We start from the raw sequence: 16,145 nt of genomic DNA on the forward strand, positions 1-16,145 counted from the left end.
CACGCCGCATCATCGCCGGTCGATGCCTAGCCGCGCACCTATGCCCTCCTGCTCAGGCTCACAGCCACGGCCGCCATGTCGCTGCCTGCCACAGGCCATCAAAACCGGCCAATGCCCACCGATGACGCGACCAGACGAGTGCGTCGTCTCACCCACTCACCGTGCAAGGCAAAATAGATGCTCCACGTAAAGGATCCCAGCCAGCCAGTCCCCGCCACTCGCCCACACGCGCACGCCGCCTCGCCCAACCGTCGTGCCATGCGACAGCTCCACTAGTGCTCGGCCGGCTCCATGCTCCCCAATCACCGCCCAAGCTTCCCACGGCAACCTTATCTCCTCCACACCCCTCCACCGCTATAAAAGGCACTTCCCGCCCCTCGCCAGCGCTGCCCCGCCAACACTCCCCCTCCGCCAAAGCTCTGCAGCTCCGCCACCGCACCCCACCGTCGAGCTCGCCTTTCCGGCCCTCGCCAAAGCTCCAGCCTCCTTCCTAGCACCACACGCGTCTCACTCGAGCTTTCCAAGCCATTCCCCAGCTTCCTCTGCCGCCGTCGTCGCCGGAGCAGAAGCTCCTCCGTCGCAGCCACTGCTTCGCTGTCACCAGCCTCCGTCGGTCACCCTCCGCCCGCAAGCTCCACCGTGCATCGACCCACGGTGAGCCTCTGACCACGCCCGTACGCTTCACTTGCCCCCTCACTGCCGCCGCTTTCTGGAATCGCGCCGGCAAGCCGCCGGCAAAGCCCCGGGGACCCCATTGCAATCACCATTTTCTTTTCAGGGTCCTTGGCACAAAGTGTAGGGGTATCGTTGTAAGATTTCAAAAGGTCTTGGGGCTTACTCGCGAAACGTATATAACCATTTCTGTTTTCAAATGAATAAAATGGCTGAAACTTTGAAAATGTGTAGAGAAATGTAGAAAAATGATAAAAATGTGAAATCAATTTTGTTAGACTCCTGATGCACATGCCTAACTAGGAAAAATACTTACTTCTGTAATATATGTGGTTTACCTTGCTTAAATAAATGCATGTGGTTTAATATGCTTAAAATGTTATAAATAGTTTTCATGCTCAATAAATCCTGGAACATTTACAGTAGCTTTGGTTAGGGCTTGTGAACCTTCTGTAAAAAGTTTAGAGTCAGATTGTTCCTGGAGCTTGAGTTAAAAAAAGATATTTATATTCTTCCATGGGGTACTGTTTGATTTTAATAAATTTTGTAAAAGTCCAATGCAACCCAAATGTTTACAGTAGATCACTGGTGTGATGATGAAGCTTCTGTAAAACTTTCAGAACCATATCTTATCAGATGCTTTCAAAAACATTTAATCAAATTTAATAGCTAATTAAATAGATAATAACATTTGTTAATTAGGAAGGGTAGAATGGTAAATGCTAAGTTAAGTTTGTTTAAAATTCAAAAACAGGATAACTTCCCAAATGAAGGTGGAGCAATCCTAAAATGACCCCACCCTTCTTTTGTGATGTTTAAGCGGTTAGAACTTTATATGTGTACACAATCACCATCAAATCAAGCATAGGGCCTTGTTTAGTTCGGCAAAGTTGGCGCCGCCAAAATCACTGTACAACACTGTAGCACACTGTAGTGTTTCATTTGTATTTTTGAATTATTGTCCAATTATTGACTAATTAGGCTCAAAAGATTCATCTCGCAAAGTATAATCCAACTGTGCAATTAGTTTTTAATTTCATCAATATTTAGTACTCCATACATGTACCGCAAGTTTGATATGACAGGGAATCTTCTTTTTGCATAGTGCCAAAGTTTGGATTCTGGTGGAACTAAACAGGGCCTAGGTTTTAAATCGTAGCCCACCTAACTTTACGAAGAAAGAAAAGTTCAAAAACTTGTCTAGGTGATTGTGGTCGAAATGCAATTTACACTTTTGCAATAATCCATGAAATGCAACCTGCATGTGAAAGTATGGAAACTTGAACTTTGCATATGCATCTCGTGTAGAAGCAAATCTCGATGACAGTACCTACAAGCTACTTCCAACAACTGAGGAGAAGCCATCTGCAGAAGTGCATCAGATCGAGGTTGAGCAGGACCCCTGTCAACCTTCAAACAACCTTTAGACTAACCTAGTACAGGAAGGCAAGCCCTGGAGCATAACCTTGGTTTCTTAAGCTTATGCAATACCTCTGTTACTAATGTTTGTGCACTAAGTTTATAGACGTTGCTTGAAACCTTAGTTGCATAATCCTAGGTACTTATAATCTGAATACTAGTTTGTTAAGTCAAATAGTTGCAATGCTAAATAGGGACACAGTACAAGTTGAGTGATTTCCTGTCACTCGCGAGCTATAGGAGTTGCCTGTTTACTTATGTTGGAACCATAAGGTTGACAGGCAAGGTAGGGCTATATGTTCTGGAATGGTGGATGCCCTGCCTGTATAGAAGATGAATGTGCTAAGGTCGAACCATGTTGGTGATTGTGGTCAAGTGTTTGAAAGTACTAAACTCATACCTAGTATGGGATGGAGAAGCCTAGTACCTAATTGAACCGGGGCGTGGCTTTATCCCCGCTCTCTCTGGAACGGAGTTCTTCGGATGCATCATGTGGGTACAAGTGCAGTCACGGTATGATGACTTTCCGAGACCGTGGGGCCTTGTATCCAAGGGAAGTGGGTCCTGTCCACGTGCCTGGGGATTGATGGGGACGGCTAACATGTGTGAACCCAGTGTCGTACGCATATGTCGTGGGTTTTTGTTCACCTTGCAAGGGTAAGAAACTCGATTCAAATCATTTGCCTCTCACAGTTTGGGACTACTTGATCACTATGCTGCACTGAGTAAGAAGTGGAACAAGGGATGGTGATTAATAGTAATGCTTGATTAATTTTGCTTGTTCACCATGCTTGCTTAGATTAAGTGCTTACTTAGAATGGATAATCAACTAGAAATTGCTGCTAAAACTTGAAAGTAAGGACCTACCTTAGATGCTTTTGGCAAAACAAACCCCTCAGCCAAAAAGCCTTGCATGTCTAGAAGTCGGTGGAGTAGGTTCCATCTGACGGGTAAGTCTCGTTGAGTATTAGTATACTCAGCCTTGCTTGTGGCTCTATTTTCAGGTATGGATGTTAATGAGTTGGCTGCTAGTTTGACTTGGTCGGCCCAGTTCCCTCCGGGTTGTAAGATCGAGTGGGACCTGTCCTCGAACAGCAAGGAACATGGTGACTGATATCATGGCAGGGTTCAGCATGGTATCTTGTATCGATATTAGACTACCATTTTATTTTCGCTGCTTCAAACTTTGAAACTCTACTTTTATGCATTTGAATTCGTAAGTTGTAATAACTTAATTTGGGACATGTAATGAAATATCTGGATTGTAGTAATCTCTGGACTCGCCATCGTGTGAATATGCTTTGTTTTGATTCGAGACAAATGGTTTATCGGGTGAAACCTGACAGACTACCATTTTAATTCGATTAAAGTGACCATTCGCATTTGAGGCAAGGTTGGGTACACTTTAGCCGAGTTAATCTTGGTGGTTCTGCCTCAGTTGACATCAGAGCCAGAAAAGCATACACCTGAGAAAACAACAAGCCCTAAACACCTTTTTCAATAAAAATTGCAAGAAATTTGTGTTGGGAAATGCGTAAATTCATTAAGGATAAAAGTTAGTTCGTGAAGCTCTAGGGGATTATGGGTTGATCAGGTGGCTATTAACTATTGGTTATCTTAAACTGACTTCCAGCACATTTACATTCTGTCAAAACTTACTTTTCTTGCACAACAGTTGGCACAGGGGTACGGTGATTGCTGTAACGTACCCACGGCACCATATGCAAATATGGTGGCGGTACCCAAAAATATATAATGGTTGGCGCATGGGTACGAAGATTGCTGTAACGTACCCCCAGCATCATATGCAAATATGATGGCGGCACATAAAAAGTGAATACGCTAGACGTTGACTGTACAGCGAAAATCATGTGGGTGCTATTTCTATAGTGAACGGTAATGAATGTGGACGCTTTCGTGAGTGCTGGCATGAAAGGTTTAGTTTGTACATGTCATCTTCTGTAGGTACACTAACCGCGCTTATGATAAGTTAACGACAGTTATAAATTTCGACTAGTTATTATAGCGAGAGTTGTAATTATTGTCTTGCCACCGGCAGTAACCCCGTAAGTCACAAGCAATTGGCAGTTGTTTGTTTTGAGAGGACGAATAGGTCGTACATGCATCATGTTAAAATTTTCAAAATGAAAATGAATAATAACCTTGCATGAATGGCACGTTAACTAAGTAAAGTTCTCACAAAATTTCTTACCGGTTATTTAAGGATTATCTAGCTGTCATAAACTTCAGCTCCACTGTCAATTTTTTTTCGGGCCAGTAAATTGTTTTTGCTCCAGAAACATTCTATAAGAAAGTTGTCCAGAAAATAGTAAGTGAGATGCTGTAAAAATTTCATAAAAGTTGGTCATGTGGAATTCGAGATATGTTTAAATTGGTAACCTACTGCCTGCTGTAAATTCCAGAATGTGCAACTGATAAAGATTGAATTTTTCCACCCCCTTAGGATCAGTTTCTATCTAGTTCCATAAAAACAAAGTTGTAAAGCACGTATCAGAGCACCTTTGGGTAAAATGTTAAAATTCTTGGGTTAGTAGTTTGGGAGTTATGGTCAGAATTGTGAGGCGCTGTTGCAGGAATTCCAGACTAGAGCACCGTGGGAAAATCTGAATCTATCACCTTCTTAGAGGCTGTTTTAGCAAAGACCTTGAGTACCAAACTTGTAGCCAAATATTTAAGTAACCTTCTGGTAAAGTTTGAGAATTTTTGGATGGATACTTTTTTAGTTATGGTCATTTCTCTAACTTTTCAGAAATCTGTTTTTACTTTTGATAAGTGATTATTTAGTTCTCACACGTTCCTTCGATTTTTGTTCTCCAGATGGCTGATCCAGTCAATGTCGTGGTAGACATGGACAGACGGGTGCACTCTGAGTGGCTGCATTGGGAGGGTTTTCCTTCCATATTGTGGGACACTCTACGCTCAGTGGGTATACCACTCCTCCCTGTTACTCGGGAAAGGAGTACGAGGAGTATAGAGTACCCCACTGTAGTGTACACCTTACCCTCCAACCTCACCCATTGCACCTAGAGTGGCCACCCTTGGAGGTTGTCACACTCAGGTATCGTTTGGATGACATGTGGGAGACAGCCGCTCTCCAGGGGCTTATGCTATTTTGTCGTCAGCACCCCACCGAGGTGGTCTTGGATCTGATAGGGTTGTTCCCGGCACACGATGCCGATGACCCTATGTGGCTCGACAGGATGGAGAACATGGGGCTTTTGGGTTTCACTCGCCCCCAAGAAACCATCCTTGAACGCACTGTACCGGCTGCATGATCTCAGAGGCAGGGCAATGGCTAGGCTAACAGACCTGGCACAGGCCAACTAGATATCGCTTAATGAGATCAAGAGCGAGATGGTCGACTTGTTCCTATAGCTAGTGGACAAGGGTGTTCAGGTTGTTGAGATGGAGACTCAGATAGGAGAGTTACAGCAGGAGTTGGAGGACCAGGAGGCTGACATGGAGATGTTGGCCGATCAATATTATGACCTCAACATGGAGTTGGCTGATGCCAACGATCACATTGAGATGCACCACCAACAGCAGGCCGCTATGCAGGCACCTCCTGAGGCCATGGATGAAGAGGAAGACCCCGAGGAGATTTAGGGCGTCTCGAGCATGGATTTTGAGAGTGCAACACCGCAGCCATCACTTGGGGCAGCTCACTCTCCTATGATTAGCATTGCCTCCGTTAACGACCTCGACGACTTTTAGCTGTTTTTAGAGTTGGTCTTGATATACTCCTCGGTGTAGCCTAATTTTGGATAGTGATGTAATAGGCTAGCCTAGAGTTGAGTATGATTCTGCGTAGTGGGTGCTACTAATGTGACTTTGGTTATGGACTTGTTTCCAAGCATTGTCGATGTTGTAACTACCATGTTTATGACCAACTTTCAGCAGCTGATTTGTGTTTGAATTTTTTTTATCTCAGTTTTCCCTCATCTCTGAGCTGTGTGATAAACACAAAAGTTGTGAGGAATTTTTAAATCTAATGACTCACAAAATTTCAACACCTTTGGACCTGTCAAACTTGAGATATGAGCAAAACACCACAGCTCAGCCTGCTGAAAAACAGCCAGGACAGAGATGCAGAAATGGAATTTTTTGACCTAGATAACATTCAAAATGGTCTCTGAGTTGAATAAAAAATTTGTTGTATACAAGATTTCCTACTCACTGACCAAAGATGAAGAGTTATGGGCACTTGAGTCAGGAGATATGAATTTTCTCCTGAGCAATAGTTTTCTGCCCACATTGCATCACTGCATGATGAACTTTAACTCCCCGCGCATGTTTTACCTTGTTCATCTTCTTGTGAGCAAGTTTCAAAATTATGTGACTAATGAGAAAAGTCCAGAATCCTTTTGGTTTCACACCAAGTGGTAGCGAACAGCAATAGACACCACCACCACCACCTCCCCCACCTTCATTGGAGGCGATCCTCGCTGCCCAGACCGAGCTCCTGTGACACATAGTCCAGGAGCAGCGGCAGCAGTAGCAGCCACAGGGTGGGAGATACGCCCACCAGCCGTATGTGGCGAGTTACGAGGACTTCTTGGGCACTCAGCCCCCTCTATTCTACAAAATAGAGGAGCCGCTTGATGCCGACTTCTGAATTCGTACCACCGAGTCTAAGTTCTCACTCCTCACGGTGCCTTGCCCTGATGAGAACAAGGCAAAATTCGCGGCGCAGCAGCTCCCTGGTTCCGCATGGCTATGGTGGGACCACTACCATGCCATGCTGCCGACTGACCACGTGGTGACATGGGAGGAATTCAAGACCGCTTTCAGGGGCCACCACATCCCTGAAGGCCTCTTGGAGCGGAAATTGAATGAATTCTGAGCTCTGTCTCAGGGCACACGCAACGTGCTATAGTATGCCTAGTATTTTAATGACCTATGTCAGTATGCAGGATATCACGCTAACACGGATGAAAAGAAGAGGGACTGTTTTCGCAGAGGCCTAAGTCCCAAGCTCTAGGAGAGATAGAATCCCGTCAAGATGAACACGTACAACGAGCTGGTAAATCTTGCTATCTCTCAGGAAGATTGCATCATGGCTCTTAATGCGGACAAGAAAAGGAAGGCTCCAATGCCATCACCCAGTGCCCCGGCCTAGAAGTTCTGGTTGATTCCACCCCAAGTTCCCTAGAGGACTCTGCAGCCCGGGAGATGGGTCATCAGGCTGCTGTAGCAACAGGGAGCTCCTCACTTCCCCAGCTTCTAGTAGCAGGGCCCAAGGCCAAATGCTCCACCACCACTCCACCCTAGCAACGGGAATCGCTGTTTCACTTGTGGGAGCCCGAATCACATTGCCAAGGACTGTCCGCAGAACAAGGCCCAGAGTCAAGGACAGAGCTTGAACCAGAACAACAAGGGCAAGAGGCCGAAGGTTCAGGTTAGGCAGAAAAGGCTTAACTTGACCACTCTCGCTGATTTTCCTGAGGGTGCACCGGTCATGACGGGTATTTTCTCTATCCATAACCAGCCTGCCCTTATATTATTTTATTCCGGTGCATCGCATAGCTTTATTGGGACAAGATTCAGTGCTAAATGTGGATTGGGTTTCTGTCACACCAAAGGGTCTTACATGATTTCAACACCTGGTGGTAAAATTGCTTCCCACCAAATAACACGTGGTGTACCCATCAAGCTGGGTAGAAAAGTTTTCAAAACCAACCTTATTATCTTGGGTTTGGAAGGCATAGATATAATTTTGGGAATGAACTAGATGACTTAGCACCAAGTCACGCTAGACATTGCAGCATGGGCCATCCAAATAAATTCACCTACACATGGATCTTCCACACTTTACTTGCTAGGCCGAGAGTGCATAAATTCATGCGCTTATCTGGCAATAGAGTCCCGACTGGATGATATCCCCATGGTATGCAAGTATGCTGATGTTTTTCTGGATGACTTGCTAGGAATGCCACCAGACCGGGACATTGAATTTGCCATTGAGCTGCAACCAGGCATGGCACCAATATCTAAGAGACCTTATCGAATGCCACCTGTAGAACTATCAGAGATGAAAACCCAGCTTCAAGAGCTATTAGAGAAGGGTTTCATTCGCCCAAGCACATCACCTTGGGGCTACCCAGCTGTCTTTGTGAAGAAGAAGGATGATAGTTTGAGGATGTGTGTAGACTATTGACCCCTCAACGTGGGAACTATCAAGAATAAGTATCCTTTGCCTTGCATTGATGTTCTTTTTGATCAACTTGCCGGAGCCAGAGTTTTCTCCAAGATTGATCTCCGCTCTAGCTATCATCAGATTAAGATCCAGCCATGTGACATCCCTAAGACCGCCTTCTCCACGCGGTATGGACTATACGAGTTCTTGGTCATGTCCTTCAGGCTCACAAACGCTCCATCCTATTTCATGTATCTCATGAATTCGGTGTTTATGCCCGAGCTTGACAGGTTCATCGTAGTTTTTACCGACGACATCCTCGTATATTCCAAGAATGAAGAAGAGCATGTTGAACACCTCCACATTGTTCTTCAACATCTTAGAGATCATCAGCTATATGCCAAGTTCTCTAAGTGTGAGTTCTGGCTGGATAGTGTAAAATTCTTGGGGCACACTATATCCAGCAAAGGCATAGCAGTTGATCCAAGCAAAGTGCAGGAAGTAATGGACTGGAAGCCCCCACTTCAGTTCATCAAATTAGAAGCTTTCTTGGTCTAGCAGGCTATTACTAGCATTTCATTCGATACTTCTCAAAGATAGCCAAGCCAATGACCGAATTGCTAAAGAAAGGGGTCAAGTTTGTGTGGAGCGAGAAATGTGAAGAAGATTTCTACACCTTGCCAAAGTTATTGACCTCGACACCAGTCTTAGCACAAGCAAACAACACCAAACAATTTGACGTCTACTGTGATGCTTCTGGCACTGGACTTGGATGTGTTCTTATGCAAGACAATTGGGTCATTGCCTATGCTTCACGAGCACCACGACCTCATTAGCAGAATTACCCAACACATGACCTGGAGTTAGCAGCAGTGATTCATGCTTTGAAGAAATGGAGACATTATTTGATGGGTGCTCATTGGAATATCTACATTGATCCTAAAAGTCTCAAGTACATCTTTACCAAAGCCGATTTGAAAATGCGTCAAAGAAGATGGTTGGAATTAATAAAGGATTATGATCTAGAGGTGCACTATCACCCCAGAAAAGCAAATATGGTTGCGGATGCATTAAGCTGCAAAGCTCATTGCAATTGCCTTTCCGTGGAAAACTTCACAGAAACTTTGTGTCACGAGATGAGGAAACTTAATTTAGAAATTATCCCTCACGGCACACTGAGCCACATCTCTGTTGAACCCACCTTGCATGATCAAATCATTCTGGCACAATTAGAAGATGAAGTGGTAAAACTCATCAAGAAAAGCTTGCACAAAGGGATGAAGGATATAAGCATTTTCGACAAGACTGGAAGGAAGTTGTATGATACCATGACCGATTAGTGGTTCCAGCCAGTCCCAATCTCTGAAAGCAAATCTTGGATGAGGCACACGTCTCCAAATTCTTTATTCACCCCGGTAGCACCAAAATGTACCAAGACCTCTGACAAAATTTTTGGTGGACTCGGATGAAATCGGAGATTGCTAGATATGTGTCGGAGTGCAACACATGCCAAAGGGTGAATGCAAGCCACTTAAAGGTAGCCGGTACTCTTCAACCACTACCTATACCCTTATGGAAATGGGAGGATTTCAGCATGGATTTCATTGTGGGTTTTCCCAACACCTCTCAGAAACAAGATTGCATATGGGTCATAGTGGATAGGCTCACCAAGATAGCACACTTTCTTCCCGTCTGAACAAACTACTCAACCCAGAAATATGCCGAGCTATACCTTGATCGCATTGTTTCCCTACATGAAGTGCCCAAAATGATCATCTCTGATCGAGGTACTCAATTTGTGGCACATTTCTGGGAACAACTGCAAGCTTCTCTCGATACTAAGCTAATTCACAGCTCGACTTATCACCCTTAGACAGATGGGCAAACTGAGAGGGTAAATCAAATTCTTGAGGATATGCTTCGAGCTTGTGTCATTCATTATGACAAAAACTTGGACAAATGCTACCTCTAGCGGAGTTTTCTTATAACAACAACTACCAAGCTAGTTTGAAAATGGCACCATTTGAGGCCTAGCGCAGGTGTCGAACTCCGTTGAGTTGGTCCCAGGCGGGAGAACGAAAGGTATATGGGACAGATTTGGTAATTGAGGCAGAAGAGAAAGTGAGGATAATAAGAGAAAACCTTAAAGCTGCCCAATCCAGGCAAAAGAGCTATATCGACAAGAGGAGGAAACCACTGCAATTTGAAGTTGGTGACCATGTATACCTACGGGTTTCACCAACCAAGGGTGTGTAGAGGTTCGGAGTAAAATCAAAATTAGCTCCTCAATATATTGGTCGCTATGAGGTCATGGAAATCTGTGGACCCGTTGCCTATCGAGTAAAACTTTCACCCCGACTTTCCACTATCCATGATATCTTCCATGTATCTCAATTCAAGAAATGTGTTCGAGTCCCAACTGAGATTATCGAATAAGAGGAAGTATGGGTAGAACAGAACCTTTCCTATGTGGAGTTCCCGATCAAAGGTCTTGATCACAAGGAAAGGAGAACCTGGAGGCAAGTGACGAGAATATTTAAAATTCAGTGAAGCTATCATACAGAGGATGAAGCCATTTTAGGCGTAGATTTGGGTTCGGTTCAACCGTACTGTCGGGATGGTGACGTATACTTGGGTTATTTTTAATTCCATTTATCTTTTATGAAAGCAAGCATAGCAACGTAAAGTATATACTATATGGAAGTTGTAGTTAGGAGAACTATATTTCAAAGTGCAGGTAGTAGCTAGGGTAAACAGGACTTTGGAGACCGTCCAAAGGATTGAGTAGGCGATATTTGGTTTGAATTTAGAGCACCGAGGATAATTCCACGCTCCAGATGTGAGACATGCATGCGCTTCTTAGTTGAAGTTAGGTGGCAACGATTACCAACCCATATATTCATCTGTCGTGTGGAGTTAATCTAAGTTAGGTTTCCAAGCAAAGGATATTCTCGTCATAGTTCCTCTTAATAAAAAAAGAATATATTGCTGCCTATAAGCTTCCAAGCTATATTTATTCCGTTACCATTCGGAACCGGAGCCAAGCAACGGCGACCAGTCAATCTCGAAACGCTTCTCTCGGCGAGTGCTAGCGGCCTATAAGTAGCGCGTCCCATGTCCTGGATAGGCCTCGCGAGCAAAACCAAATCCATCGACAAGCGCCGAATCATTTCACGTACAAGCCATGGTGAAGAAGCCTTCCACCCTCCCCAGGTCCTTTCTGTCCCTCCGCCGCCTCCTCTGGCGAAGCATCTCAGGGGGGCACTACCGCCGCAGCACGACGGCGAGGGCGGCTCCAGCCGTTCCAGCACAGGAAAAGCTGAGAGACCGGACGGTGCTGGTCGATGTGGAGGGATGGCTCCTGAGGTCACCGCTCTCCACCTTCCCTTACTTCATGCTTGTCGCCATCGAGGCTGGCAGCTTCCTCCGTGGCCTTCTCCTCCTGCTGATGTATCCGGTCCTGCGCCTCCTGGCGCTCCTCAGCCTCGACCTATGTCTCAAGGCCATGGTCATGGTGTCCCTCTTCGGGTTGAGGGAGAAAGAGGTGGCCAGGATCTCCAAGGCAGTGCTGCCCAAGTACTTCCTGGAAGACGTGACCAACGAGGGGCTGGAGGCTTTTAATGACAAGGCGGGCAAGGTGGTCGCGGTGACCGCGTCATTTCCGAGGGTTATGGTGGAGGCTTTCCTCAAGGAGTACCTCGGCGTCCATGCCGTCGTCGGGCGGGAGGTCACGGTGGCAGCCGGCCATTACATTGGGCTCCTGGAGGAGGAGCACGCGGTCATGAAGAGGGTCGAAGCCTTCCTCGAGGAAATGGAGGAGATGAGGAGCAAGGGTGATGGAGCTGTGGGGCTTGTTCGGGCAGCCAGCTGGATGCACCATGTGATCTCTCGCTATTGCAAAGTGAGCTTATCTTTCTTACTCCTACGCTTTTTGGATATAGTATACTATTTGTTGAATCGCGAAAAGAAATATGCAAGAACAGTGCACAACCTTGTAACGAAGGATAAAAACAGAGCTCGCTCTAAAAAACGGTGACATTATATTAGGTGTGCTGTAGCTGAAAATGTTATTGTTTGCAATCTATTCATAACTTACTCTAGCTACATGGAATTGCATTAGTATATTAATTCCACCCGTTGCTTGAACTAATTTGCTTGTCCAGGTCATTTTTACCCGGAAAAATGTATGATATTTAGTTCCATGATAAATTTGGGTTCTATATTTTGAAGAATATAATATATATTACTTAAAACATAGCGGGTCTCGGACTGATTAATACATAAAAAACAATTTTATTGAAATTCATCGCAATTAAGTATTCTTAGGGCTCCTTGGGCTTCTTGCTGGGGGACCGCATGCAGAGCCGGAGCCGGAGCCGCGGAGCCATTTTTTTGGCTCCGCTATGCAGACCTAAAACGGCTCCAGCTCCTCCCAAACGTGCCCAAAAGCGGCTCCGCGCTCGGTGCCGTTTGGTGCGGCTCCGGCTCCTCCGTGCTCTGACAAGCGTGCGGAGCCGGAGCCGGAGCCCTCCCAAAGGAGCCCTTAGTTACCTTAGTCTTTCTTTGTGAGTAGAGGTTTAGACCGGTATTGTGAAAAAAATTGATGGAATCTATAGCTTTAATAACGAGACAAATCATTAAACGAGGAACTTAAGAGAATGGATCACATACCAAGCAGCAAGAGATATAGGGCCTGTTTGGTTTGAGTTGCTTATACATAAGCAACTTAAAATAAACAACTTATTTGCTTATGAAACCAATCACCCTTGCTTATTGGATTGCTTATGGGGCTGCTTATTTTTAGCACGTAAGCAACACAAGAGTTGCTTATGGGGACTAAAAGATGCACTTTACAGCTCTTGCCCTCATTGAATGTCTGGTTGCCCTCCCTCTCTCTCAATGATTAGGGGAAAATATGACAATATCCACCTCATTTAATGCTTATAAGCAAGGGTATCCAAACAGCTGAACTAAAAATAAGCAACTTCAAATAAACAACTTTAAGTTGCATATTTTCATGCGGCACATAGATCAAGACTATGGTTAAATCTTCTCTCAGTACTATTCCTTGGTTAACACTACTGGCAAATTAACTTTGCATGCTGGCATGCAAAGTCCATCGCTTGGCCTCGCATGCAAATAGAATCAACGGCCCAACGCTGCTCACGCTCGCGCTTGCCGCACGTAGGACACTCCCACGCTGGCGCTCGCCTGTGCTCACGCCCGCCGAGGAGACCATGCATGTCATCCGTAGCTGCATTGTCTCTTCCATGGAGTCAAGATACAAATGCGAACATGTTTTTCCAACGATTTACGAAAATCAAATAAGACACCTAATAAAAAACGGAGGGAGTATTATGATGTGAACGACAACAAATTGTGACTTGGACTTCGGCCATTTGTTAATTACTCCTACCGTTCCAAATTGTAGGTCGTTTTGATATATTTCTAGGTGCATATTGTTGGCTATGCACATAGATATAGTCTATGTCTAGATGTATAATAATAGAGGGAGCACAAGTTATCTTATCAAGAAATCATAACTTTAATTAGCACAATATGAAAAGTAGAAAACAGTCTTAACAGTGTGAAATGCCCATAGAAGTATGGCTGATCCACCAATCAGTAAACTGCAGTGCCTGCTTTTACACGCACCCACCCCATCTTTGCACTCATTGTACGTACTCTCACCCCAATTTTAGGGGTAGACTTGGGTTCGGTGCAACCGTACTGTCGGGATGTTGAACGTATGCTTGTGTTATTTTTAATTCCGATGTATCTTTTATGACAGCAAGCATGGCAACGTAAAGTATATACTATATGAAAGTTGTAGTTAGGAGAACTATATTTCAAATTAAAGTGCAGGTAGCTAGGGTAAACAGGACTTTGGAGACGGCTTGTCCAAAGGATTGAGTAGGCGATATTTTGTTTGAACTTAGAGCACCGAGGATAATTCCACGCTCCACATGTGAGACATGCATGCGCTTCTTAGTTGAAGTTAGGTGGCAACGATTACCAACCTATATATTCATCTGTCGTGTGGAGTTAACCTAAGTTAGGTTTTGAAGCAAAGGATATTCTCGTCATATTTCCTCTCAATAAAAAAAGGATATATTGCTGCCACACCTGGAATATTTTAGCGTCATTCGCAGGTTAACAAATTGCAGCTCTTAGGTGCTACACAGTGCACTAACTCTATACAATCTGGATACAGGAGACCTATGTCCTAAGCGAAGCCGACAAGAAGGCGTGGCAGCTACTGCCGAGGGACAAGTACCCCAAAAAGTTGGTCTTCCACGACGGCCGCCTCGCCTTCAGGCCGACCTTCTTCGCGGCGGTCGCCATGTACACCTACCTTCCCTGGGGAATCTTCCTTGCCGTCTTTCGCAGCCTCGCATTCGCAGTGCTCCCCTACCGCGTCTCTGTCCCGCTCGCCGCGGCCACCGGCATGCGCTCCCGCCTGGTCGCCGCCCCATCGCTGAACGCCACAGAGAAGCACCAGGCAGGAGGGCGCCTCTACGTCTGCAACCACCGCACCCTCCTCGACCCGATCACCGTTGCCGCCGGTCTGAACAAGCCCGTGACCGCCGTCACGTACAGCGTGAGCCTAGTCTCCGAGCTGATCGCGCCCATCCGCACGGCGCGGCTGACGAGGAACCGGGACAAGGACCGCCGGCGCATGGAGGCGCTGTTGGAGCGCGGCGACCTCGTGGTTTGCCCCGAGGGCACGACATGCCGCGAGCCCTACCTGCTCCGGTTCAGCCCTCTGTTCGCCGAGCTCACCGGCGAGGTGACCCCCGTCGCGCTCGAGACCCGCGTCGACATGTTCTACGGCACGTCGACCAAGCCCGGGGCCAAGTGGCTGGACCCGTTCTACTTCATGATGAACTCGCGGCCGGAGTATCGCGTCGAGTTCCTGGAGCGCGTGACCACCGCTCCGGCAGAAGGCGAGGAAATCGGGCAAGGCCACAGCATCGAGGCGGCGAACCGGGTGCAGCGCGTGCTTGGAGAGGCGCTAGGATTCGAGCTCACCGAGCTGACGAGGAAGCACAAGTACGAGATGCTGGCTGGTACTGATGGTGTCGTGACAGATGGCACAAAGAAGTAGGTGTGTTCATTACCGGGAATATGCATGTTTCATTGTGCAACTCTTAACGTGTATCGTAAGTGTTGAATTCTTTATTTATTTTTTCAGCCTAAAACATGAGTCAGTGTTATGTGGATACATACACACTTTCTTTTAGTTTCTATGTGTGAAAATTCTTGTACATGTTGAAAATAAAAAAGAAAAATATTGCAAATGTAGTTTGGAACCACACTCACGCGAGCAGTTTTACCATGTTGATGGAAAAAAGCTAGTTGACGACCGGTCGTGCACCAGCGCTAAAGCGTGATTGCGTGGGAAGGGTCTGGCCTAGCTTATTAGCCTCACACGCGCGGTTAGGAAACGCCCATAAAACTGACCACGTGGGCCACGGAGAGCAGATGACCAAAGGCTGAAGGGCCATAATTAGTTGGTCCGAGGAGGGAGGGAGTAGGCCATGGATAGAACTATATATTATATCTGTACTGCTAGTTTTTTTGTTGTTTCACAGCTTTAAAATGTGACAACTTATTCATTTTCAATTCTGATCGCACCACTATCTTCCTCACAATAAGATCTTCAAAACTAGTTCCATGATGTATATATTTTGAAATAGTTTTCATGCAGTAGCAACTTATGTGGAATGTATAGTAGCTCATTATATATTAAACGTGTAGCGACTTATGTGTAAACCTACCGACAAATATATACATAGATTGCTACCGGAACATTTATTATATAACATTTTTATATGTATAGAGTACTGCCAAATTGTATTACATAAGTTCCTGAATTGTCTCTACATAAGTTTTT

The 16,145-nt window shown here is 45.5% G+C and overlaps 1 protein-coding gene across 1 annotated transcript; it reads left to right on the forward strand.

Moving 5' to 3' along the window:
- Positions 1–11,283: 11,283 nt before the first annotated feature.
- LOC101774968 (probable glycerol-3-phosphate acyltransferase 3) lies at positions 11,284–15,566 on the forward strand. The gene is made up of 2 exons (XM_004962429.2): positions 11,284–12,149; positions 14,463–15,566. Exons 1-2 carry the CDS (start codon positions 11,433–11,435, stop codon positions 15,354–15,356), a joined length of 1,611 nt encoding a protein of 536 aa, XP_004962486.1. The 5' UTR covers positions 11,284–11,432; the 3' UTR covers positions 15,357–15,566.
- Positions 15,567–16,145: the final 579 nt, after the last annotated feature.

Source organism: Setaria italica, chromosome III (assembly GCF_000263155.2).
Source record: "Setaria italica strain Yugu1 chromosome III, Setaria_italica_v2.0, whole genome shotgun sequence".
Lineage (NCBI taxonomy): Eukaryota > Viridiplantae > Streptophyta > Magnoliopsida > Poales > Poaceae > Setaria > Setaria italica.

Bases quoted from the DNA above. Each gene is read 5' to 3' on its own strand.
- LOC101774968 (XM_004962429.2), top strand. From the start codon at position 11,433: ATGGTGAAGAAGCCTTCCACCCTCCCCAGGTCCTTTCTGTCCCTCCGC. The intron at 12,150-14,462 runs GTGAGCTTATCT...ATCTGGATACAG, and splicing joins TGATCTCTCGCTATTGCAAA to GAGACCTATGTCCTAAGCGA.